Raw genomic sequence first — 26908 nt, 5'->3', positions numbered from 1 at the left:
GAGATCTGCATCGCCTCCTCAATGAACCCTCCTCGAACTCCCCCCAAGGAACAGCCATTCCTCTGTTCCTCCACTGAGCCGGCTTGTGACCAGACTGGGTTTAGACTGGTTTGCTGCATGCCTATCTTTCCTTCTAGACCAGGCTGTGAGCTCCTGAGACTGCAGCATCCAATGCAGGGCCCAGCAGCCATTTGCTGGGAACCCAGTGGTTGCAGGAAGGCACACCTGGCCCAGAGGGCTTGTTGCCATCTCAGCTGTGGGGGGTAGGGGTTTGTGCATGTGTGCCAAGTCACTTCAGTCGCCGTGTCTGACTCTTTCTGACCCCATGGACTGTAGCCTGCTAGGCTCCTCTGTCCATGGGATTCTCCAGGAAAAGATACTGGAGTGGGTTGCCCTTTCCTGCTCCAGGGGATCTTCCTGACCCAGGGATCAAACCTGCATCTTTTGGCAGGCGGGTTCTTTACTACTAGCCCACCACAGAATCCCAATCAGAAATAGTCTGGTCACATCATTCCTTTCCTCAAAGCTCTCCAAAGGGTCCCCTTGCACTGTGAGGAAAACCCGAACTCTCAGAATCACAGCTTATTTCCTTTCCCACCTACCTGCTACTCACTGTCTTTTCTGCACCTCACACCTTTAGCCCTCTCTCTTCCCTCCTCGGGGAATGCTCTTCCCCAGACACCCCCTGGCCACTTCCAAGCTTCTTCCTTTGCTTGAATGCCTGCCCACCCTGTTTAAAACTTTTCTCCCACAGTCCTTGCTACCACTTGACGAACTCCCGTATCTTACTTGTTTGTTGTCTGTCTCTCCCCTCTGCTTACTGCTTCCCTGGTGGCTCAGATAGTACAGAATCTGTCTGCAGTGCAGCAGACCCAGGTTCAATCCCTGCGTCAGGAAGATCCCCTGGAGAAAGAAATGGCTACCCACTCCAGTATTACTGCCTGGAGAATCCCATGGATAGAGGAGCCTGGCAGGCCTAGTCCATGGGGTCCAAAGAGCGTCAGACACCACTGAGCGACGAACACTTTCACTTTCTCCGCTCTACCTTATCAACTCCTAGAGGGCAGGGATTTTACTTGCTTTGCCCAGCACTGTATACCCAACGACCACAACAGGACTGGCACAGAAAGGAGCTTAGAAAACGTGCTGACTGGTTAAATAAACGAATGAATTAAGTGATAGTGCGCTATTGTAGGGTGCTGGGCTCATCCACGGTCCCGAAAGCATTCGAAAGTGCGCGGGAGGGTAGGCGTTTCCCGGGGGAGGGGTGGAGTCGGATCGGCCACGCCTCCAGCAAGCCGGAAGCAGCACGCCGGCGCCGCCCGGAAGATTGAGAGGGGGCACCCGCGCCGCCGGAAGCTGCCGTACGGTTCTCGGCGCCTGGTCGGTGGCTGGATCACCAGGAGCAGCCATGGAGCCGCAGGATCCGGGCACCACTTTTGACGACGGCATGGACTCATTCGTGGAAAAGTTCCAGAGTCAGCCTTACCGTGGCGGCTTCCACGAGAGCCAGTGGGAGGAGGTGGGCGGGCCCGGGGTCTCAGCACGTGCGTGCGTGGGCGTCGTCCCAACTCCTGGGGCCTCCCGGGCGCTGAGGCGCTCTACCGCCAAGGTTTGGCGCTGCCAGCGGATAGGCGGTTTCTACTTGTGTGTTAAAAATCGGCCCCGAAGCTTTGAGGGTCTTCTTAAGCTGGCAGTGTTCAGGTGTTCAGGTTTTGGAGTCAGAAACTTGTGAGTACAGAGCTTATCTGAGACCGTCCCCTCGTTTGTAAAATTCCTCCGACTGGAGCACTAGGATGGTTGGCGAAGCTCAAGTGAGAGGGTGGGTGAAGTGCCAGGAACAAACGAGCGCTCAACTCCTTTGGTAGTTACTGCCGCTTTTGTAAGAATGTGAGAACTGAAGGGTCTTTAGGTATTCTGCACTTATTTTACAGGTGGGACACTGAGGCCGGGGAGGGAGAGATGTCATGAGGATTTGCAGATTATGATGAGTGAGAAAAAACTTTGATGTGGAGACCTGGAATTGGGTCTACTCAGTGGAAAATTGTATTTGTATAGTTCATTCTTCCCTTAACAACCTCCAGGAATTTGAAAAGATTCCTCTGTTTATGAAGAACTCACCATCAGAAATTGATCCCCTGGAGAATCCTGACTTGGCCTGCCTGCAGTCAATTATTTTTGATGAAGAGCGATCTCCAGAAGGTATCTTCAGTGACTCTCTAAGCTCCTCCATTAAATTGAGATAAAGTGTGAGTTAGAAAGGTTTTGATAGATACCAGAAGTGGTTAGCCTGAGCTAACTTGTCACTATGTATTCCACATGTACTTTTTGTATACCTACTGAATACTGGGCACCAGGATACAGGAAGAAATGAGACTGCCCTCAAAGGTCACACTCCAGTGGACAGCTCAACTGTCCTAAAGAATCAGGACAAACCTGTGTGATAAGTGCCAAGGTGTTGGAGGTGCTGTTGGAACACCAAAGGTTGGGGGGGCGGGGGTCGGGGTTGTGTAGAAGTGGGCTTTCAGTGGCTGGGAAATTTGAACTGAATTGTAACAATTTTGTAGGCTTTTGCTAAAGTGAGGAGGGGAATTTGCAGTTCAAGGGACTCAAAACAACTTACTAAAAAACAGTAGTGTAATTTCCCCCCATTTCTTCTGTAATTAAAGCCCTGTCTTCAAGAGATAAGTATACTTTTTTCCTTTATGATTTTTTTGGTGTGTGTGAGCACTTAATAATCTGCTTTCTAAGATATTTAGGATTGATTGTAGTTAAGTACATGTGACTTTATTTCTCCATATTAATACCCAGTTTTATAGCATTCGTTTTTGAGTTTTCTTTCCCTATTGGTTCTTTTTGGTTTGTCATTACATTATTGTGTGATTTAGATTTTTAATGAGCCCTTTAAAAAATAGGGAATAGTGCTTTTTTTCTTCTCTTTTTTGCAGATCAGGCCAGGACTTACAAAGACGAGGGCAATGATTACTTTAAAGAAAAAGACTACAAGAAAGCTGTTATTTCATACACTGAAGGATTAAAGAAGAAATGTGCAGACCCTGATTTGAATGCTATTCTTTATACCAATCGGGCAGCAGCACAATACTATCTAGGTAATTTATTCTATTATTTAGTACTTTCTAAAAGATTAACTTATAAAAAACTATTACATGATGGCTAGTGGGGAGGGTTTGAGAGTGTCAGAGGAAAAGGAGCTGTTTATCCCAGAAACGTAAGATAGCTTACTTTAACTGAACTTTGATTTTCCAGGTAGATTGGTGAAAAGGGATGTCAGATAGATTATATAATTCTTACTATTTGAGCCACATGAGTAACATCAAATACTTTAATACATGCCAAGTTGGTCTGATCTGGAATTTTTGAGCCCAGATGCCTCTTCTCTCTCAAAAGTAAGTTGTTTTTTTCTCTGGCCTCCTCTCAAGGATGCCAGAAGGATTAAGGTGATAAAGTTCTTTGTGTGAGAGAAACTATGTTAGTCCAAGGGAGAATTTCTCAGTAGTCTGTGGGCCCTTTGAAGTAAAACATTCCTTGGGCAAGTAAACTTGGACAGTGCTGCTTCTTCATTGGAGATTTGCAGTGCACGTTAGTATGTTAATACTGAGAAAACCTACAGCAGAGAACCTTATCCTGTGATTCTCAGGTTTTGTGAGCCTCCTTTTCAAGTAACACTTATTAACATGCAGGACTATTGTGCAGATATGACTTTGGAAAACAGCTGATTATTTGGGTGACATCATTGTTGGTATCTAATCTTAGGCATATTAAACCCTTGTTTCTTATCACATAGTTTTAGAAAGGACCTGGGAATGACTTCAACCTTTTCTGAGGGACTGGTAGACAATAAGCCTTAAAGTCTAGCTGGGATAGATCTATTGGGACTCATCACCTTTGGAGCAGAGTTTCTTTCCAGTCATAATCTGCTCCAGTTTTTTTTCTTCTTTAACCTGTTTCATTATAAAATTCTAAAAAGCAAGAGTGGTATAGAACTTTGGAGATTATTTGAGCCAACCAGCCCCCTCATTACATAGGCATAGAGAAGAACCCCTTTGGTTAGTGCCAGACTCTGGACTAGAAACCCAGTCTGCTTACTTCTGGAGGAATACATTGTCTTCGTTCAGCACACTGAGTTCTTGTTCTGTGTTAGGCACTGGCAAAATAGAAATGAGTAAGACCTGATTTTTCCTTAAAGGAGTTTCATTCATTTACCTATTCAGACTGTAAATATAAAGCATTTACTGTGTGCTAGGCACTGCACTGTGAATAAGAGCTACATAGTTCCTTTTTTTCGGGAACTAAAGAATGTTTGGCTCAGAGGGTAAAGCGCCTGCCTGCAATGCGGGAGACCCGGGTTCAATCCCTGGGTCGGGAAGTTCCCCTGGAGAAGGAAATGGCAATCCATTCCAGTATTCTTGCCTGGAGAATCCCATGGATGGAAGAGCCTGGTGGGCTACAGTCCATGGGGTCGCAAAAAGTTGGACACGACTGAGCGAGCTCACTTCACTTCACTTCAAAGAATGTTATGTATAGGCCTAATAAGACCAAAAGCACCTTGCAAGAAAAAAAAACAAAAAACAGGTATTTGCAGTACCAGAGGAGCAAATGCATAATAATCAAGAGACATTCCTTAAATGATGTCACTGGTATGGCTTACAAAACACTTTCACATTTTTTATCCCTCTTGAGTTCATAGGAGCTATGTATGGTAAATAAGGTTAACAGCCTTATCCCTAGTTAACAGAGTAAGAAACTGTAGTAAAATGTAGTAAATGTGTAAAATGAATTGCCTTAAGAGTGTGCAGTGCTGGGATTAGGATTCAGAGTCAGGTTTGACTCAGAATACACTAAACAAAGACCCCTTCATCCACTCTTACGGAGGCACCTGCTGCTGTTGATTCCTTAGTACTGGGTACTTTGTAGGCTTTGCAGTATACTTGGTAGCTTTGAATTTTCCCTCTAGTGGCTTAGATTTCAGTTGTCTCAAGCCTAATTAGTCATTTAGCCTGTGTCTCTTTGTTCTCCAGCTTTAAAATGTGTGTTCCATTTTCTCATTCTTGTCTCTGGATTAATGGCTTTTTTGGTCAAGTGATAGGGGTTGAAATGCATATGTTCAGTCTACTACCTTTAAGCAGAAGTTTTTGGATTTCTCTTTATGTATTTTTTCCACAGATAAGATCATGCTGTTGTTCCAATTCTCTGTTCAGTTTTCACTTAATTTTATAACAAACAATTTCACCTGTCATTAAATTATTTGTGAATACTGAAGTTGCATCATATGGACATACCAGTGTTTGTTTTACTGTACTGCTGTTGTTGAGTATATAGCTGCTTTTAGGCTTTTTTAAGTAATGCAAAAATGAACAAAGTTAGTGATAAAATTTTTCCGGTAATTCTGATTATTTAGGCTAAAGCAGGATTTGGCGGACTATGACTCAGGCCACATCTGGGTCCCTGATCTCCTGTGAGCTAAAAGTGTTTTTTTAAAGGATTATGAAGCAAACAATGTATAACAGACCATATGTAGCCTTTGAAGTCTGAAATATTTACTATATGTCCCTTTAGAGAAAAATTTTGCTGACCCCTGGGCTAGAGCTTTAGAAATGAAATTAATAAGTATATACCAAACTGTTAGTAATACTTATGGTATAAACTAGAGAGTGAAAGTTTACCTCTTGGCTCCTAGGTTGGATAACCAGTGTTCATGATTGCACACCTTTTTTTTTCTTTTTAATGCATTTACAAATACATATGTGTGTACATGTGCCTGTATATTTAGATTGGTTTGTTTATTTTATAAAGATAGGCTTCTGTACACATTGACCCACCACTTAAAACAATGTAGGAAAGACATCCTATCATGCCTTTTACATACATATCTATCTTACTCCCTTAATAGCTGTATTCAGTAGTATGGATTTACTATAACTTATTTCATCATTACTAAATTGAGGATATTTAGGCTATCTCTAGCTTTTCACAATTAAAAATAATGCAGCAGCTCACATGCTTTTACATTTGTCCTTGTACATTTTTTGCAAGCATTTTTTTCGTTTTTTTGCAAGCCTTTTTAAGGATCGATTCTTTGAAGAGTATTGTTGGGTCAAAGTGAATATACAGTATGCACGCCAATTTGCTCTCTTGGTTTACTCTCAGAATGCCCTTTCACCATATCTTCACCAATATTGGGTATTACCTGTTTTTAATTTTCACTTTCATGTTAATCTTAATTTCTCTAATCAGTAGTGATTTTGAGCATTTTTCCATGTGCCTACTAGCCGTTTATAGTTGTTTGGTGGGTTGCCTGCTATTATAAACATTTCTGAGGTGCTTGATGAGCATAACAATTTTTTTTCTATAAACAGTTGCTCTGATTTATATTTCTCTAAGATTGTCCAAGAGTGTTTTTGTTTTTACATGCAAAATTTTGGAAATAATGTGATCTTAAAACTTGTTTTCTCGTTTACTGAATGGTGTTTTGTCAGGTAATTTTCGTTCTTCTCTCAATGATGTGATGGCTGCCAGAAAGCTAAAACCCTGCCACCTCAAAGCAATAATAAGAGGTAAGCCCTGTAGAGCTGCAGTGTGACTGTCACCATGGAAAAGTTGGCATGCGCAACACCAGGAGTATTTTATGCTTTGATATTACAGTGCTAAGATACTAATGAAGTTACCTTATTTTTGCAATCTTAGTATTAAGTCGTTAGCAGCAGCAACATGCCATTTTTAAAAGAATTCTCCAGAGAATAATTCAACCCTCTGTGTTTTAAGAATTGGTAGAGAAATTGAAACTCCTCATTTTAAATTAATAAAGAATAAAATTAATTAAAGCAGTTCTAAAAGCCACATTCTAATTTTTTTTCCAAATTAGCTGATTGAAAGACAAGATCTTCAAATGCCATGTTATTGTTAATTAAAAGATAAGTTATGGGACTTTTGCCGATAACGCTAATGTTCAGATGTTCCCAGATTATTTTTTCTGTCGTAGTCTGACCTTTGTATGTAATAATTTGCTTTTATTACTTGCATACTTCACCTTTTCTTTGAGAAGCTCAGTGGTGCTTTGTAAACTTTTAATTTATTCATTACATGTTAATCTCTATATCCCCATGGACCAACTTAAAATGCTTTATTAAAATTATGCTTATGTAATCATGGTTAGGGAGTTTATGTAGATCCAGGCCCTTCAGCTATAGGGAAAGAAGATGGGCAAATAAACTGTGTATAGTCATGTGGAATTTGCTACAGCTGGATGTCTGTAGCTTGCTTTAATTGTCGTTTTTACCTTACTGTGTGGTGTTGGCAAGACACCCATTCTATCTCTGAAAGATGAGGTTGAATTCTATTGACATTTAAATTTTTTTAGTTCAGATGTTTTTAAATTCTGTAGAAAGCCCAGAGGCTAACGGAGGAAAAACATGATTGATTAAAGGAGAGGTAGCTTAAACCGGTAGCCATCAAGAACAGTTTTAGGAGATACCTAACATGTTTAGTTTTGCCGTTGCTTTTGTGAGTGACTGAGGCAAATTCTGCTTTCTCTCTCTCCATTTAAAGTCATCTGAGATGGACTTTAGTCTTCTCATTTATAGATGAGCAGCCTAAAGCTCAGGGATACTCAGTCCACTGTCTAATGTTTAGTTGGTTAATGACAGCTAGATTTCCAGCCCAGATCTCTCTGATTCCAAAGACCATGTTCTTTGCCACTAAGCTGTAGCCTTCCCTACTTTAAGAGTCCTTGATACCAGAAAGAGAGTTTTGAGCCGAATGGGACCTAGAAACCTTTCTGACCTAAAATATAAGAAACAGTGTTCCTTGTCTGGGGAATGCACTAGAAAGGACTTTGTCATCCATTTCCCAGAACTTCAGGCCACTGGCTGGTAGCTGGTTGAAGTTGGGGTTCATGTTCAAGGATGGCTCTTTCCATGCGTCTTGTCCCTGGATACTGAGGGTGCTGGGTTCTACAGGTGCCTCTTGCCATTTGGAACTGAAAAACTATGTCGAGGCTGTGAACTGGTGCGATGAGGGGCTGCAGATAGATGCCACAGAGAAGAAGCTTCTGGACCTGAGGGCTAAAGCAGACAAGTTGAAGGTTGGTGGCAAAATTAATTAGCATCTCCCAGAGTGGATCTTGGGTCCCTGGGCGTCCGGTGGTTAGGACTTTGTGCTTTCACTGCTGAGGGCCTGGATTCAATCCCTGGTGGGGGATCTAAGATCCCACAAGTCATGCGGTGTGGCTAAAAAAAGAAGAAAACAACAACAGACACAACCCCGAATCAGTCCCTACCCATGGGGCTCTAGAGAACACAGAGAAGTAAATGAGTAATTATAACATGATAGAGGTAAGGAAGAATATATGGTACTTGATAAATTTGTGACTATTATGATTTGAATAAATAGACTAGTGGCATAGTCTAGTCTGCACACTGAGTATAGCTATTGCAAGAGGAGGGGAAAGACAGTTAAACACTTAAGATGTTAGGCTTCTATTTGTTGTTTAGTTGCTGAGTCCTGTCCAATTTTTTTGTGACCTTATGGACTGTAGCCTGCCAGGCTCCTCTGTCCATAGGATTTCCCAGGCAAAAATACTGGACTGGCTTACCATTTCTTTTCCAGGGATCTTCCGAACCAAGGGATCAAACCAGTGTCTCCTGCATTGGCAGGCGGGTTCTTTACCACTGAGGCATCACGGAAGCCCTAGGCTTCTATAATGCTGTGTAACTTCCAACATTAAGACATCTTTAATTTGCTGATGAAATGTGACATTTCTGGTACATAACAGCAAAAGTGATGATTAAAAACAATAGTAATAACAGACCATCACTACCCAAAAAAGCCTCAACATTAGCACTTACTGTATGTATGTTCCAAGTTCTATTTAAAAATTTTACTTACACGAATCTGTCTAAATCACACATAGTCCTATAAGGTAGGCACTATTCTCATTCACTTTCCACTAGTGAGGAAGCTAAAGCAGAGAGATCAGAAAGTCACATAGGTGGTGAAGCTGGGCTTCAAAGTCAGGCAGTCTGGCTCCAGAGTCTACAGTCTTAGTCCTCTGCAATACTGTCTCACAGGTTTGTTCCATAACTAGACTTCAGTTCTCTTGATTCTTGGTCTAGGTCCCTCTTGACTGCTTACACTATGAAATGGGAATTTTCAGTACCATGGGAGCCTAGAGCTGGCCCTGAACTGGGATAAGTTTTAGTCAGAAGTCATTCTGGTCCTGTCTACAAAAGTAGAGGTATGGACCCACATGGATCAGGAACAGAATTTTGAGCCCAGGCTACTAGGTATGGCCAGAACTTCTAAAAGTGGCTTATACGGGAGAGAGTATCTAGAAGGCTACTGTGGAAGGCCATTCCCAAGCCTGTCTGTTCAGCCCTTCAGTTCAGTCGCTCACTTGTGTCCGACTCTTGGCGACCCCATGAACCGCAGCAAGCCAGGCCTCCCTGTCCATCACCAACTCTGGAGTCCACCCAAACCCATGTCCATTGTGTCGGTGATGCCATCCAACTATCTCGTCCTCTGTCGTCCCCTTCTCCTCCTGCCCCCAACCTTTCCCAGCATCAGGGTCTTTTCAAATGAGTCAGCTCTCCGCATCAGGTGGCCAAAGTATTGGAGTTTCAGCTTCAGCACCAGTGAATATTCAGGACTGATTTCTTTTAGGATGGACTGGTTGGATCTCCTTGCAGTTCAAGGGACTCTCAAGAGTCTTCTCCAACACCATAGTTCAAAAGCATCAATTCTTTGGGCTCAGCTTTCTTGATAGTCCAACTCTCACATCCATACATGACTATTGGAAAAACCATAGCCTTGACTAGACAGACCTTAGTCGGCAAAGTAATGTCTCTGCTTTTGAATATGCTGTCTAGGTTGGTCATAACTTTCCTTCCAAGGAGCAAGCGTCTTTTAATTTCATGGCTGCAGTCACCATCTGCAGTGATTTGGAGCCCCCTAAAATAAAGTCAGCCACTGTTTCCACTATTTCCCCATCTATTTGCCATGAATTGATGGGCCCAGATGCCATGATCTCAGTTTTCTGAATATTGAGCTTTAAGCTAACTTTTTCACTCTCTTCTTTAACTTTCATCAAGAGGCTCTTTAGTTCTTCACTTTCTGCCGTAAGGGTGGTGTCATCTGCATATCTGAGGTTATTGATATTTCTCCTGGCAATCTTGATTCCACCTGTGCTTCCTCCAGTCCAGTGTTTCTCATGATGTATTCTGCATAGAAGTTAAATAAGCAGGGTGACAATATACAGCCTTGAAGTACTCCTTTCCTATTTGGAACCAGTCTGTTGTTCCATGTCCAGTTCTAACTGTTGCTTCCTGACCTGCATACAGATTTCTTAAGAGGCAGGTCAGGTGGTCTGGTATTCCCATCTCTTTCAGAATTTTCCACAGTTGATTGTGATCCACACAGTCAAAGGCTTTGGCATAGTCAATAAAGCAGAAATAGATGTTTTTCTGGAACTGCCTTGCTTTTTCGATGATCCAGCGGATGTTGGCAATTTGATCTCTGGTTCCTCTGCCTTTTCTAAAACCAGCTTGAACATCTGGAAGTTCACGGTTCACGTATTGCTGAAGCCTGGCTTGGAGAATTTTGAGCATTACTTTACTAGCATGTGAGATGAGTGCAATTGTGCGGTAGTTTGAGCGTTCTTTGGCATTACCTTTCTTTGGGATTGGAATGAAAACTGACCTTTTCCAGTCCTGTGGCCACTGCTGAGTTTTCCAAATTTGCTGACGTACTGAGTGCAGCACTTTCACAGCATCATTTTTTAGAATTTGAAATAGCTCAATTGGAATTCCATCACCTCCACTAGCTTTGTTTGTAGTGATGCTTCCTAAGGTCCACCTTACTTCACATTCCAGGATGTCCGGCTCTAGGTGAATGTGAGTGATCACACCTTCGTGATTATCTGGGTCGTGAAGATCTTTTTTGTACAGTTCTTCTGTGTATTCTTGCCACCTCTTCTTAATATCTTCTGCTTCTGTTAGGTCCATACTATTTCTGTCCTTTATTGAGCCCATCTTTGCATGAAATGTTCCCTTGGTATCTCTAATTTCCTTGAAGAGATCTCTAGTCTTTTCCATTCTATTGTTTTCCTCTGTGGACTTAAATGGAAGCGTCTGTGTCCTGCAGCGCAAGTGTAATTAAAGGGAGATTTCAGGGCCCAAAAGCATAACTCTGAAATGAACCAAAGCTGTGCAGCAATCTGGGTAGTGGTTATTCATTGGAAAATAATGGCTGCACCTTCTTAAGAACAGCAAGCTTTGTGGCATTTTACCTTGCCCTTTCCCATCGCCTCTCTCCCAAGGTCCATAGTAGCCTTGAAAGCCAACAGCCCACAATTATGGTGAAAATGAGCATCCTGGTAGCCACCAGAGGAGGCAGAACAGTATTAAGCCCCATTGCCAGAAGAGTGTCATTATTTGACCATCTAGAAGACCCCATTCACAAGTTGTTTTTATTTTAGACATCTTGAAACTATCCCAGTAGGAAAAGCTTTTTCACAGAGTGTTGGGATTGGAGGCATTTGTCAAATACAATTTGAGGCACTTATGTAAGATTTCGTCTGCCTGAGGCAGTGGAAAACAGTTTTGGCAGGCAATAGGCTTACCAGAAAACTTAAAAGGACAAGCTGGGGATTGAGATTCTGTGGGGCCTTTGAAAAGCTCCAGTGTATTCCTGGGAATCTAGAAGGTCCTGTATGAATGTTCTGAGCTATCGCCTTTGCTTCCCAAGAGGCTCAGTGGTAAAGCATCCACCTGCCAATGCAGGAGATGCAGGGGGCCTGGGTTGGGGACCTGGGTTTGATCCCTGTGTCAGGAAGATCCCCTGGAGGAGGAAATGGCAACCCACTCTAATATTCTTTCCTGGAGAATCCCACGGACAGAGGAGCCCCGTGGGCTCCAGTCCATAAGGTCGCAAAGAGTTGGACACAACTGAAGTGACTTAGCATGCAAAGGCAAAGAAACTGATCACTCATACAATCTATTAGCAAAAGCAGTATTCCAAGAAAACTTTCTTCTCTCAATAGAGGAACTAAATCCTGTCCCATACAACTGTTAGTAATTTTAATTTGGTAAATTAAATTTACCTAATTTAATTCCAGCCTGACTGTGTACAAAACTTCTTTTTCAAGGTTCCCTTTTTCAAATCTCACAACTTTCTGTATCCGTATTAGTTCCTTATTTTTCTTCTAGAAACAGTCAGCTCTAGGACAAAACCACGTGCTCTAGTTGCGGGGGCTTCAGTAGTTGTGGCACATGGGACCAGGGATCGAACCATGTCCCCTGAATTGCCAGGTGGGTTCCCATCCACTGTCCCACCAGGGAAGTCTTCCCTCACCTTTTCAGAGCAGTTCCTAGAGCTATTCAAGAGGCTGCCTCCCAGGTTTAAGTCCTCGGCAAGTCTTGCAAATAAAACAAAATTCTCACCTTTTTAGGTTATACTTTTTTTTTTTCAGTCAACAGTTGCTAACAGACTCTGCAACAGAAGTAACATGAACTCGGTTAACCTAAGTACAATAAGTAAGACATGTTTACATCGGTTAAGCCAACAAGGTTAAGCTAGCTTTATTATCAGATATAATTTAATATTGAATATTTCCAAGATCATGTGAATCTGAAATTCATTTTGGCCAGTTTCCATTATATTTAGAAAAAGTTAATTTGTGTTTACTTTTAAGTCTGTTAAATAGAGCTTTCTTATACATTTAATTTTGATAATATTTTCCATAGAGACATCTTACGTGCATAATGTACGCATAGACGTACAAACAGATGAGACTGGAGATCGTTTAGCTTGAACATGTGCGTGGTTTGCAAAGCCTAAAGTACTTACTGTCTGGCCCTTTAGAGAAAAAGTTGGCCCCTGTTAATCACAGTCCTGAGGGTTGGAGTAGGATCAGCTGGTTTTGGGCAGACTAGTAGGAAAAGGAAATCTGAGTTATAGTTCTGCCAGATGAAGTAGACTGGTGATATTTTTCTCTCATGGACTGTAATTGTGCAAGAGGCAGAGTCTGTGATAAGTTTTTGGCCCAGGGCAGAGTCTCTGATATGTTCTTGGCCTGAGTTTTTCCCAGTGTGTTTTCCTGTACTCCATCCATAACAGAGAAGTTTTAATGCCCCATTGGCCCTTATGTCAGGTCCTCTTTCCAGAATGCCCTTTCTCTTTGATCTGTTTCTGTCTAAACCCACCTCCATGGGGCAGAATCAGTCATCACTCCCTCCTCTGTGTTTCAGAGCACTCAGTTCGTACTCCCAGGCTAACACTAGACCTTTTCATAGTCTGTCCCCCTTGGTAGACTGTGAGTTCCTGGGGTAGGTTTTAACATTACTGCTGCCACTGGTCCTAGCACCCAGACATGTGCTTCTTAAATGTTTATTGAACTGAATCCAGCCACTGGTGTTCCTTGATATATAGGAGCCAGAGTTGAATAGAGACAAGAGATAGCTATTTAGGGTCAGGCTGGAGTAACAGAAGAGGAGAGGAGGCAAGTTCCTTAGAGCTGATGCATCTGAATTTTTCATTTTCAGCGAACTGAACAGAGGGATATAAGGAAAGCAAAGCTGAAAGAAAAGAAGAAGCAGGATCAGAATGAGGCTTTACTCCAGGCCATCAAGGTGAGTTCTCAAACTTTCGCCCTATGGTCTTGCAGAATTCACTCATCATGAAGTTGATCGGGAACCTTTCTGGGGATGGTTTACCTGAATGAGTTGTTCATTTTCTTTCTGCTTTTGGTGAAGCAGTGTGACAAGTCAGACCCCCTGAATTCAGTCAGCTTTCTCAATTGTATGCATGTGTTGGTTTCAGGTTAACATATACTGAATAGTTGCTGTGGGTTAATCATTATCTAATTTTCACAGTAGCCTTCTGAGGTGGATCCTGTTCTTTCTTATTCCACATAGTCTCAGAGAAACCTCACATAGCTAGTGTATGTCAGAGCCAGGTCCTTGCTCTTGGTCCCTGTATTATACTGCATCCTGAGAAAGTGATTTTAGGATGTAGCTCTCCTAACTATCACAGTAACACAAAATTCTACCTCCCCTTCCCTCTCTTGCCTGCATTTTAAATAAATGTAGGAAAGGTCTGATCCAAATCTTGCTTTCACAGGTCACCTATTGAGCCCTGGCTTCACAGGGGAGGTAATACTGGCTTTGAATTTGGTTCTTGATTTCATTCTTTGTTGAGTTAAATTATGTACCTCCTTAAAATTATTTGTTCGCTTTGAGAACTTCACAGTACTAAGATGCACTCCGCTAGTTCTGCCCTACAACAGAAAATCTGTTAACATGTTAACCGATTAAATAGAAGGGAATAACTCCAGAGAGATTTGGTCATTTTCTCAAATGTAGAGTATTGGAATGCCTAGACATTGGCATATAGACTTTATTTTGGTATTCTTCTTTAACTCTGCATCTGAAACTTCATTATATTTGAGAACTACTCTAGAGAGTAATATACCCAAAGCTATATATATATTGTATTTCAGTGGTTTAAAGCTAGGGTCAGCAAGCTGCAGCCAGTGGCTCATGGCCCTGCCTATTTGTGTCTTACTGATGACTGTTTTCACACTACAGTGGCAGAGTTGAGTAATATCCACAGAGACCATCTGGCCCACAAAACCTAAAATATTTCCTAATCTGACCCTTTCAGGGAAAGTTTGCAAACCCCTGGTATAGGAGATACCATCAAGGTAGTTTTGATTGCATGTCATTTTTCCCTTGTGGGCTAACCTTAGGAAACTACCCCCAGCATATGTAAGAGGTGACTCTACCATTCAGACCTTTGATTTATCCTTATTTCTATGACAGACTCAAGATTAAATCAGTGTATATATAATTTTTAGTATCCCACATCCCAGCCAAGTTGAAAACGTTTCCATTTTTGTACATGCCACTCTGTATTTTTTAATACCTTAGCACAAGCTGTTCCTTGGCTATTCCCTGGGGTAGAATGCCCTTCCACTCCCCATGCGGCCCAATTCTTCTGCCTTTCAGAGTCCTTGTTCAAGACCTAGCATTCCCCAGTCACCTCCAGCCTCCAGGCTGAATTAATTATTCATGGTCTGCAGTTCCACAGCTTTACTTCTTCCCTTATGTTGGACTTATTACCACGTCTAGTTCATGTCTGTGACAAGAGTCTCACTTGTGGTAGATGGCCGGTAAAGGTGAGTTCAGCAGGTATCAGGGATAATGAAGACAAATCATGTGTAGAGCTGGCCTTCACGGAGCTGGTAGTGTTACAGTTTTCCCTGTTCTAGTGAAGTGAGTTTGCATCCTTCTCACATGACATGTATGTTATTGCTTTAATCCAGGCTAGGAACATCAGGCTAGTCGCTGAAGCTGCTGGAGAGGATGAAGACTCAGCCTCAGAAGGTCTCAGTGAGCTCGTCCTGTATGGGCTCAGCTCTGAGAACCCCTGTGGAGCCAGGCTGAGTGTGGATGACCAGGGAAGACTGAGCTGGCCTGTGCTGTTTCTGTACCCGGAGTATGCCCAGTCGGACTTGGTCTCTGCTTTTCACGAGGATTCCAGGTAACTTCCTTCCCCGGGAGCCTTCTGTGGTGCTTGCATGCGCTTCCCTGTTTTTTCAGCAGGATGGACAGGTAGAATTTTGGGTGAGGACGGAAGAGAATAGTATTAGAGAGTTTTATTACACAGTCTGGTTTAGCATAATCTCTAACCCATAGCTGATTTCTCCTTTCACTAAGAAGCTTTGCAATGAGAGATATGGTCTCACCGTTATACTAACACCACAGTGCAGTGTTTGTCAAGCACTGGGAGTTGTCTCTTGTGAGAGATGAAAGTATTGGAGGTAGTACATGAATAAAACTGAAGGGTATGTTTATTAGAAAACATATAACTAGTGATTTTAACATGTGATTTCATAGTTAATGGTTAGACTGTGGCTCAGTATAGGAATGTTGTTAATCCTGAGTCAGTTAAAGAGAATTACTATGTCATAATGGGACAAATGATTCACATATTTTGGGCACTGTTGTCCAAATGGATTAGGCCTGCATTTCATGATTTATATACTCTTGATATCTCCGTGAATTGGTGTCCAGGGGATGGGGATGTGGGAAAACAAGATTATGAGTTACTGATACCAGAAAGTACATGTTATATCTCCTTAGGTTTATTGATCATCTAATGGTGATGTTTGGTGAAACACCCTCTTGGGATTTAGAGCAAAAATACTGCCCTGATAATTTAGAGGTAAGGAAGTTTTCTTTTGTCCCTCTATGAGAATTGGGGTTGGGGGAATCGGGGCGGAGCAAGGTTTCACTGCCTTTAAAAAAAAAAAGTGGCAAAATATAAAAAACATAAAATGTACCGTTTTAAACATTTCAAAATGTACAGTTCAGTAGCATTAAGTGCCTCCACATTGTTGTACAACCATTACCACCGTCTGTCTCGTTTTCATCATCCTGAACTGATGTACAGGAACTCTTCCTCCTCGCTGTCCCTGAATGGATCTGCTCTAGGCGCCTCGTGTAGGTGGAGTCATAGAGTATTTGTCCTTTTTTATCTGGCTTAATTTACTTGGTGTAATGTCTTTAAGATTTATCATCATGTAGCATGGGTCAGAATCTTAACTTTTTAAGGCTGAATAACATTCCACTGTTGCAACTTTGAAAAAAAATCACAACTTACAGAACAAGAAATTTGTCTTCTGTTTGAGGGTAAGATGTCAACTGATGCCCCATCACCTCTGAAGACTTAAGTGTCTGTTTCCTACACACAAGGATATTTTCTTCCATGATCCCAATAAATCATCAGAATCACGAAATTATCTTTGATACACTAGTACCAGCTAATCCTCAGACTCCATTAGTTTTCACAGATTTTCCCCCCAGCCCCCAGAAACACTTTTTTTTTTTGCACATACTACTAATTAAAAAGTTTTCTTTTAATTGAAGTATAGTTGATTTACAGTGTTGTGTTTCTCAAGTATACAGTAAAGTGATTCAGTTATATTTTTTCAGATTATTTTCCATTATATGTTAACTATGAGCTATTGAAAATAGTTTCCTGTACTATATAGTAAATCTTTGTTGCTTATGTATTTTATGTATAGAAGTTTGTATCTGTTAATCCCATACTCCTAATTTATCCTCCACCTCTTTCTTCTTTGGTAATGATGTTTATTTTCTGTGTCTGTGAGTCTCTTTTCTGTTTTACATGTAGATTCATTTTTATTTTTATTTTTTTGGCCACACCACATGGTATGTGGTATCTCAGGTCCCTGACCAGGGAGTGAACCTGTACCCCCTGCAGTAGAAGCACAGAGTCTTCCATTGTACCACTGGGGAAGTCCTTGTATTATTTTTTAGATTCCACACATAATGATACCATATAATATTTTCCTTTGTGTGACTGACTTTACTAAGTATAATATTTTCTAGGTCCATCCATGTTGCTGCAAAAGGCCATATTTTTATGGCTGAGTAATATTCCATTGTGTATATATACCACATCCTCTTAAGCCAGTCATCTGTTGATGGACACTTGGGTTGTTTCCATTCTTGGCTATTCTAAATTGTGCTGCCATGAACATTGGGATACATGTGTCTTTTCAAGTTCGAGTTTTCTCTGAATATATACCCAGGAGTGGGGTTGCTGGATCATATTGTAACTATTAGCTTCTGCTTTCCATGGTGGGTGCACCAATTTACATTCCCACCAACAGTGTAGGAGGGTTCCCTTTTCTCTTCATCCTCTCCAGCATCTATTTGTAGACTTTTTAATGATGGCCATTCTGACTGGTGTGTGGTGTTATCTCACTTTGGTTTTTGATTTGCATTTCTTCAGTAATTAGCAATGTTGAGCATCGTTTCAAGTCTCTGTTGGCTACCTGTATGTTTTCTTTGGAGAAATGTCAGTTTGGGTCTTCTGCCCATTTTTGAGAGTTTTTATCATGAGTGGAGGTTGAATTTTGTCAAATGCTATTTTGTTATCTGTTGAGATGATCACATAGGTTTTGTCTTTCCATTCGTTAATGTGATATATCACGCTGATTGACTGGTGTATATTGATCTGTCCTTGTGACTGTGGAGTGAGTACAACTTGATTTTTTTCTTCTTTATACTCCCTTCCCCCACATTTTATGATTTTTATGTCCTATTTATTTTACATCTTCATGTTTATCCTTTTGCTGTTATAGTTTTAATTGCTTTTACAGAATTTTTTGGTTTTATAATCTGTGTACTGGCTTATTTAAATGATCTTTTATCCTTTTATATATTTGCCTTTCCCATTGTGATCTTCCTTTCCAATAGATTCTGCTGCTTTTTTACTTAGAGAAGACCTTTCAGTACTAAAGACCCTTAGTATTGCTGAATTCTTTTAGTTTTGCCAGTCTGAGAAATTATTTATCCTTCTTTCTATTGTAAATGATAGTTTTGCCGGATAGGGTTGTGGATTTTTCCTCTTCAGGACTTTGACTATATCATGCCACTCTCTCTGGACTGAAGTGTTTCTGCGAACAAATCAGCTAATAGCCTTACGGGGGTTCCTCTTTAACTGACTCTTTGTCTTTTCTTGCTGACTTTGGAATCTTCTCTTTAACTTTTGCTGTTTTAATTATGCTATGTCTTGTTCTGGATCTATTCGGGTTCATCTTGTTTGGAACCGTCTATGTTTCCTGTACCTGGATATCTATTTTTTTTGTTAGGTTTGGGAAGTCTTCTGCCATAATTTCTGCAAACACATTTTTGGTCTCCTTTTCTCTCTCTTTGCTTTCTGGAACTCCTATTATGTGTAGGTGTGTAGGTTGGCATGCTTTATATTCATCTGTAGATCTCATATGTTGTTTTCTTCTTTTTTTTTTTAATTTGTCTTTCTGTCTGCTGTTCTGATCGGGTGGTTTTCATTATTCTATTTTCCAGATCACTTATTTGTTCTTCTGCGACATTTAGTCTGCTATTCATTACTTACAGAGTTGGTTTTTATCTCAGCAATTGAATTATCTAATTTCGATTGATTCATGTTTATAGTTTCTAGTCCTTTTTACAGTGATCAGCATTTTTACTGATAATCTTTCTTAATTCCTTTAGCATTTTTATTACCTCCTCTTTGAACTTGAGGTCTAATAGACTGGAGAGGTCTGTTTCATTACTTGTTCTTTCAGGGGAATTCTGTTCTAACTGGGAGAAGTTCCGCTGCTTTTTCATTTTACTTCACTTTCACTATCTCTGTGAATTTATGAAAAAAGTTACCTATTGTGGTCTTAAAAAAGTTAGCTATTGTGGTCTTAAAAAAGCATTCCTGCTCAGAGTGTGTCCAATACTTGTGTGAGGGCTGTTCTGGGTGTGGATGCCAGCCACATCTTTCTTGAGTGTGCTGTCCCCCTTGGCGGGGGTATGGTTGGTGGTATGGTGTGTCTAGAGCCTGCCTTGGATGAGAGGTGGGGCCTCCTCTCTGCTCCATGGCTTACCGGGCAGGGTCTGCTCCCCCGTTGTTGGGGTAGAAGCCACGAGGGTCAGGATGGATCAGGCTTCGTTGCCCTTGAGTGTGTGCCCTGCCCCAAAGAAAGTGGTTGCTGAAGCAAGTGAAGTCCATGCAGTCTCGGTGAACTTGAGCACCACCATGGTTCCCCTCAGAAGCAGCCCAGGGTCGCATCCTTTTCTCTGTTGTGATTGTCTGGTGCAAGGCTGTGGTGTGAAGTAGGCTGGAGTTGGGGGTCAGGGTGTTGTGGCTGCAGGAATTGAGGAGGCTGTGGTGCCACCTGGGACCTGGGCAGCCTCTGTGGTAGACCTCTCCCAGGACCTGTCCACTCTAGATCTGACAGTAGTTGCTGTGTGGAGTGGGCAGAACTAGGCTGCTTCCATTGGGAAGCCATCCCTGCAGATACCCAGGCAGGTCCTGACTGCCTAGCCACTGTGTTCTTGCAGGACTGCCCAGTGCGTGTGCTGACAGTGTCTGCTGTAGCTAGACGCGCCCCTGCTGCTTGGGTACTGACAGTGGATTCTGCATCTCCCCCAAATCACATCCCAGGCCCTCCAGTCTATGTGTAGCTAGATCAAGTCCTCTCCCACGGCCTGTCTGCCTGAGATCCAGTGCTTAGCTGCTGTATGCCCTTGTGATGCCTGGTGCATATGCTGACTTGTCTGCCCGGTTTGACCCACCACCCTGGTATGTACACTGACAGTGGTCTCTGTGGTTCTACTCAGACCACATCACCCTAGTCTGTCTGCACAGCTAGACTGAACCTTTGCCCTAGTCTCACACCAGGCTGTGGTGTGGGGCGAGTGGGGCTAGGGTATTGGTCCTTTGGATTGGGACGTGCCTGTCGAGGTGGCAGCCTCCAGTGCAGCTCTCTCTCGGTCCTGATTGTCAGCAGGCCAGCACATGTGCTTACTTGTACAGTCTGGGCTTCTCTCTTGTGTCAGTGGATTTCCCAGCTGGCACGCAGGCTCCTCAGGGTGAGGGTCCATCCATGTGGACTTCTCTTCACTACAGATCCCTTCCAGTGGTACCAGTCCCAGCCTGATGCTTTTATTTCTTTCCCTGTCCTACCTGATGATGTGGAGATCTTTCTTGCAGGTTTGGTTGTATAGGAGATCTTCTGCCAGTTTCTAGTTAGTTTCTGTGGGAATTGTTCTACATGTAGATGTATTTTTGATGTTTGTGTGTGTGGGAGTGAGCTCTACATCTTCTTGTTCCCACCATCTTGATCCCCTCCGCCAGTCACCAGTAATGTTCTTTATAGCAGAAGGAATCCCACATAGTATTGTATCTAGTGCTCACGTCCCTTCAGTCTCCTTTGGGCTACAGAAGATTTTCAGTCTTTAGTCAACTTTCTTGATCTTACCACTTTTGCAGGTTACAGACGAGTTGTTTTGTGGAAAGTGTGGGTTTGTCTTGTGTGTCTTTTGACCTAGATTATGTGTATCTGACTGGAATATCACAGAGCAGTGCTATATTCTTGTTGCATCCTGTCAGACGTCATAATTTCAAATGTCCCATTACTGATGATGTTCACTTTCATCACTTGATTGAGGTAGGGGTATACAAGCTTCTGTACTGCATAAAGTTATTCTTTTGCCCTTTGTAGTTAGTATTTTATAGGGAGGTACTTGGAGATGATACACATATTTTCTTATTCATCAAACCGTTGTTTATGTCAGTGGATTTATGGTTTATTTTATTAATTGAGTTATAATCTATTAACTCCTGGAGAAGGAAATGGCAACCCAGTCCAATATTCTTGCCTGGAGAATCCCATGGATGGAGGAGCCTGGTGGGCTACAGTCCATGGGGTCACAAAGAATCGGACACGACTGAGTGACTTCACTTTCACGGTTACATTATGCTCAAGGTGTCTAGGATTTGGTCAGTGGGAATTCCTTCAAATTTGCTTTTGTGTCCTTCGGACTTGTCTCCACTTTTAAAGCACTTCCTTGCTTTGTGTTACAATGTGTTTGAGGCTCAAATTGTGCTTTTTTTGCCTTAGCTCTAGAATCAGCCATTTGCCCCAAGGAGCTTTGGTTCTTTTTAGCAGAAAATAGTATTTAGAAGTCAGGATCTGTCTAGTAGCTATACTCCTAAGTACAGGGGTGAGGGGAGGAGGATGCTCACTGCTCCATTGGCGTGCATGTGTGTGTGTATAAAAACATGAGCTGTCACTGGTATCTCCAATTCTAATCCAGTACCAACTCTTTCTCTCTTTTTGCAGTGGCTTCTATTATTGTTAATATATTTGTTTGATCGGTTGCCCCACATTTAATTCCCCTCCCCTCACCACCAGCATCCCCTCTCATGGGGAGCCTTCCCTCGCTCACATGGACTGACTCCCGCATCAGCCTGTTGCCCCAGCATGGTGCCCTCCTCATCCTACATACGCTGTCACCCTGCACTGCTCAACCGTCCTGCAGGAATGTCTTTCTTATCCAGCGTGGGCCCTCACTCCCCTCAGCAGGCCTACCCCTGCCATGAGTGGCTGCCCTTCTCACCCTGCTTGGCTGGCCAGTCTCCAGTGAGAATGCACATCTCCACTGGCCGGGCTTTGACACCTGCCCAGGGCTGCCTCCTGTGTGGACATCTCTCTTTCTCTGCTCTGGGCCACTGCTGCCTCCTTTCCCCATACCTAATGGCTCTACGACTGAATTGTTAGGGAAGGAAGGCTCATGGGCCTGGATTTGAGTCTCAGCAGTTGCTGTCTCTTACACATTTCCCCGATTTGGCCTCAGCATGCCTGGTGTCGCTGAAGCCCTTTACTGGTGTCTGACTTGTGCCCGTCTGTTCATCCTGCAGGTCTACTTTGAGGATGAGGACAGGGAGGAGCTGTACTGCGTGCCTCCCAGTAGCACCCTGCTGCAGGTGCTGCAGCACCCCAGGTGAGTCACCTTCATGGGGCTGGGTAGACCAGGAAGGGTGCTCAGGCACCGTCCCAGGGACATGGCCAGTTTCCCGTTTCACTGCTGAGCACTAGCCTTGTACTCCCCTCCCTTCTGCCCTGGATGCAACATTGTGAGACAGCAGCCCACGGAGACTGGCCCAGGCTTTTGGCCAAACAGGCTGCAGTGTGCTGACTCAGCCCATTGCACCGCAGCCATGACATCCTCAGTGGGAAGTGAATGGGGCTGGTTGAAAAAGAAAGTGCTGCCTGGCTTTTGTACCAAAGACAGCTGGGATGGCTCTCCTGTTCCTAATTGCGCCTGTGTCCCTTGATGTTGTTGTATGGAAAGAGCATTGGCTCTTAAAGTCAGACACCATCATTCAGTGGCTGTGTGCCTCTAAGCCCATACCGCCTCCCTGGGTCTGTTGGCTCATCCTAAAATGAGGATAATAACTCTTGACTACATATTTCTCAGGTAGGAGAGAGAGTAGGAGTCAGTGCTCTGATGCACTGAAAGGGGCGGTCTACTGTGAGAGGGCGCCTTGGTTAATTGCAGTGGGAGCCAGTTGGATTTGGCAGTTGTCTCTTAGCTTTGGGGGTTCCTGGACTATAAGGTTATGGCCTCAGTAGCTTTACAGTTGACCCTTGGGCCAGTTTTCCCTGAGCTTTGAGCAAAACAAATGTCTTGGATTTAGGCAGAGTCCAGTATGCTAAGGGTGGTTGGGTTGGAAATGAGGCTGGAGGACCATGTTAGGACCGTGTATGGCAGCCTCGAATGCTCTAGGGAGCATGAATCCTGACAGTGTGTGGAGCCCTAGAGGGCGTTTAGGTAAAATTTACCAAGTAGTGTACAGATCTTAAGTGTACTGTTCAGTGGTGAGACGTGAAGCAGGGGTGGATTGAAGTGTAGGAGGTAGATTGGGGTGGGAATTGGTGATGTGTTGACTGACTCAGTGAGTGTCCAGCTGCTCTTGATGCTCCTGCTTTGGCCTGGCAGGCAGAAGGTGAGGATTTCTTCAGATATGATTGATGACTTCTCTTGGCAGCAATTTTTTTTCCTAGCCCTAAATTACCCTTCTAGTTTATAGACAGATTTTTAGCTCTTCATTTTCTCAATTGTTAGTAAATTATCCAGAATTCTTTAAAGGCCTGAGGTCTACTCTACCTTATCTCCCAGAAAATGCAGAGAAATCTTAAATATAAAGCAGACTGATTGATGGAGGAAAACGAATTTCATGCTTCTGAGAAAGTATAAATACATTGGAAGTCATTATTTTTTAAGTGATTAGCGTAGGCAAGAGACTACCCAGCACAGAGGAACTTCAGACCAGCAACATCAAACTCTGAACTGGGTGCTGGGCCATGATACAGGCTCCTCTGCCCAGATCCGAGCCCACAGGGTGGTGCAGAAACCCCTGGACCTGAGTCCACGGCCTTGCCTGCTGTCCAGCATGCCTGCTCCATTTGCTTTATGCCCAGCAACAGCAAAAGCGCTAGTGACCCGCACCTCCTGGCTTTTTCTCCCCCATGCCCATCAGGACCCCTTTTCCAGTTAATGCAAGCTGAGACATGACAGCTCCCAGAAACCTTTCCTGATTTCCCTTTCCCGTAGAGGAATTATGTCTCTTTGGGTTAACACTGTACCTCAAAAATGCTTCTACAGTTATGCCTCACTGTCATTATTTATCTCCCTTTCTCTAGACAGTGATGGTGGCTTTTGTTTGTTGTTCAATCTGTTTTTTTCAGCACAAGGCCTGGCTTACCCTGGGCACGTACTGTTGAATGAAGGAATGAAAGCATGTTCTTATTTTATGTTTAGCCATAAACATACATGATGCTAGAGGACCCAGAGGACTGGCCCAGAGGTTCTGGCTAGGTTCTAAGGGGGAGGAGGTCATGCTCATTTGCAGACTTATAAACAACAAAGCAAATAAATGTGCTAAACTTGTGTTTTAATGTTGACTCACATCTAAAGGTTCACCTTGACTGTTGTTAGGAAGGTCCATGGGTGATTAAGATTGCAATTCAATTATCCCTCTCTTTTGTTGTGTTCACTGCAGGTACTTTGTAAAAGCCCTGACACCGACATTTTTGGTCTGTGTAGGATCCTCTGGTTTTTGTAGGAATTATCTCCGGGGGAAAAAGGTGCACCAGGTAAAGTGACTGGGCCATGCTGTGGGAGCCAGGCTCCCTGGGCCTCCTCCCTCCCCCACCTCAGCCTGGAGTTAAGCATACTTGAATCAGCAAGATCTACTCTTCGAACCCAGCACTTTATTCCTGTCACCCCAGGGGCAGGCCTTCCCTGCATCATGGTTGGGGAGGAGCTGCTGCCTTCTTGAACTTCGGCCTCTCGGGTCAGACCGCCGAGCTCTAGCAGGCCTTCACTTTGCTCTCTTGCTGCTGAGCTCTGTGCCTTGCTTATGACCTGCTTGGACTCACTGTGAGTTGTGTTAACACCACCCTCCAGCTCTGACCTGAAGATTCATGATCCAGTGACATGGTTCTGCAGCTGTGTGCCTCACACTGCACACATACACAGCCACACGTGTGACTGTAAGGTGTTAATACCGAGAAGTCCTTCATGAACACAGAGGCCTGCTCTGTTGGGATCCTGTAGATGCCTTGGGGTGAGATGGGGCCAGGGAAGCCAGGTCCTAATTCTCCATCTTTTATGAAGAGTTGCAAATTGAGGCTTCTCTAGAACCCCTAAAAAGTTTGCCATGTTTCCTGATCTTTGCAGTATGGATACCTGTGACATACTTAGACAGTATATCAGTTTTTATATTTAGAATTTTATGCCTTTTAATCTGGAAAATCTTTTTGCACGTTGAGTCACTGTCATCTGTTGTATTTTTGTCTACAGCTATTTGCTTCCTCCTTCCTAGAGGATTTTATATGTCCTGTCCTTGCATTGCCCACCCTTTCCCCCAGTGACGAGGGTGCGTCCCTTCTCCTGATGCAAAGGGATGTGAGTGGACATGTTCAGGCAGAGCTTGCAGGGTATGGTGCGGTGGATCATGCTCTTCCCTCTGCCTGGGAGTGTATTTCCCAGGGTGGGGCTGTTCCTTCAGCTGGATGCTAAAACACGTGGAGCAGAGCTGAAGCAGCTGGCCTGCAGCCATTGACTGTGACATGAATGAGAAATAAATATTTGTTGTAGTATTAATAATAAGCACTGAGATTTGGGAGTTGTTTGTTACTATAGCAAAGCTACCTAATACATCATTAAACTGAAACCAGCTGCTCTACTTAAGATCGACTAACTTAGGGTTTTCTGCTGTGCGTGCTGTCATCTATGAATGGCAATTTGCTGTGGAATGTTTACAAAGAACCAGGCAGCTTTCCTTCCAGGTGCAGGTCCCTGCTTGTGGCTATAGAGCCAAAGTCCAGTGTCCATCATGAGCCTGGCTTAGGCCACACAGGCCATCCTCTCTCATTTCCCAGCTAGATTCTGTGCCCTTCCAGACAACAAGGCCTGTCTCAGCTTTGCTCCACTGCAGTGGCTATGGTGATGGGTAGCCAGGGTGAGCACAGGAGTGTGGGGCAAGGGCCCTGAGCACTCCCCTTCCATAGGGGTGGGACCTGCAGGGTTCGGGACAGGTGGCCCTCTTGTGAAGTGGATGGGTGTAGTGGGGCCTGTGGGCCTTGCCCTCACCTGGTGCCTCTGTGGCCACTTGCCCATGCCTCGGATTCCAGCAGAGCCAAATCAGAGCTCCCCACAAAGACTTAACCCTCCTCCACCTCATCTTACAGATGAGGAAACTTAGGCTTAGAGGAAGGACAAGGGCAAGGCTGAGGAGCCAGCATCTTTGGCATCCCCAACTTGAGGCAGAGCCTTTCCCACCATCCCAGGGACCCTTCTTGCCACAAGACTAGAGTGCAGCCCTTCTCAGGGAAAAGGGTCAGGGATGGAGGTGGGCCTCCCCAACCTGTCTAGTTACCTCTGTGGATTTAGGGTGTCAGCTGGAGAACTTGGTGGGGGACAAAAGAACCCCTTAAGCCACACCCTGATGAAACACTTCTGGAGGTGTACAAGGGCAAGCAAATGGCTGTCAACCTGGACAGCAAGCAGTATGCAAACCCTTATCCTAAGCCACGTTCTCAGTTCTAGGATCACAATTTTATAAATAAGATGGAGGCACACAGTCTCAACAGTGAGTATCAGACCTGGGATCTGAACCCAAGCATCTCACTCCAGAGCCCACCTGCCTCCTCTTTCAGGTTCCTTTCCTTCTGTTGGCTTTACCAACATTTAATGGGCACCAACCAAGGGCAACCAATCTAGACAGCATATTAAAAAGCAGAGTCATTACTTTGCCAACAAAGGTCCATCTAGTCAAGGCTGTGGTTTTTGCAGTGGTCGTGTATGGATGTGAGAGTTGGACTATACAGAAAGCTGAGCGCTGAAGAATTGATGCTTTTGAACTGGGGTGCTGGAGAAGACTCTTGAGAGTCCCTTGGACTGCAAGGAGATCCAACCAGTCCATCCTAAAGGAAATCAGTCCTGAATATTCACTGGAAGGACTGATGCTGAGGCTGAAACTC

General features: G+C 43.6%; 1 protein-coding gene across 1 annotated transcript; it reads left to right on the top strand.

Annotated features, from left to right (window-relative positions):
* The first annotated feature begins 1375 nt into the window (after window positions 1-1375).
* Window positions 1376-25535, top strand: TTC4 (tetratricopeptide repeat domain 4). The gene is made up of 10 exons (XM_052636929.1): window positions 1376-1522; window positions 2085-2202; window positions 2949-3110; window positions 6498-6575; window positions 7977-8101; window positions 13557-13643; window positions 15338-15555; window positions 16158-16239; window positions 22279-22361; window positions 24424-25535. Exons 1-10 carry the CDS (start codon window positions 1412-1414, stop codon window positions 24524-24526), a joined length of 1167 nt encoding a protein of 388 aa, XP_052492889.1. The 5' UTR covers window positions 1376-1411; the 3' UTR covers window positions 24527-25535.
* Window positions 25536-26908: the final 1373 nt, after the last annotated feature.

This window comes from Budorcas taxicolor, chromosome 3 (genome assembly GCF_023091745.1).
Source record: "Budorcas taxicolor isolate Tak-1 chromosome 3, Takin1.1, whole genome shotgun sequence".
Lineage (NCBI taxonomy): Eukaryota > Metazoa > Chordata > Mammalia > Artiodactyla > Bovidae > Budorcas > Budorcas taxicolor.
The sequence above is the reverse complement of the archived record's forward strand: the minus strand, read 5'-3'. Positions and strand labels throughout refer to the sequence as shown.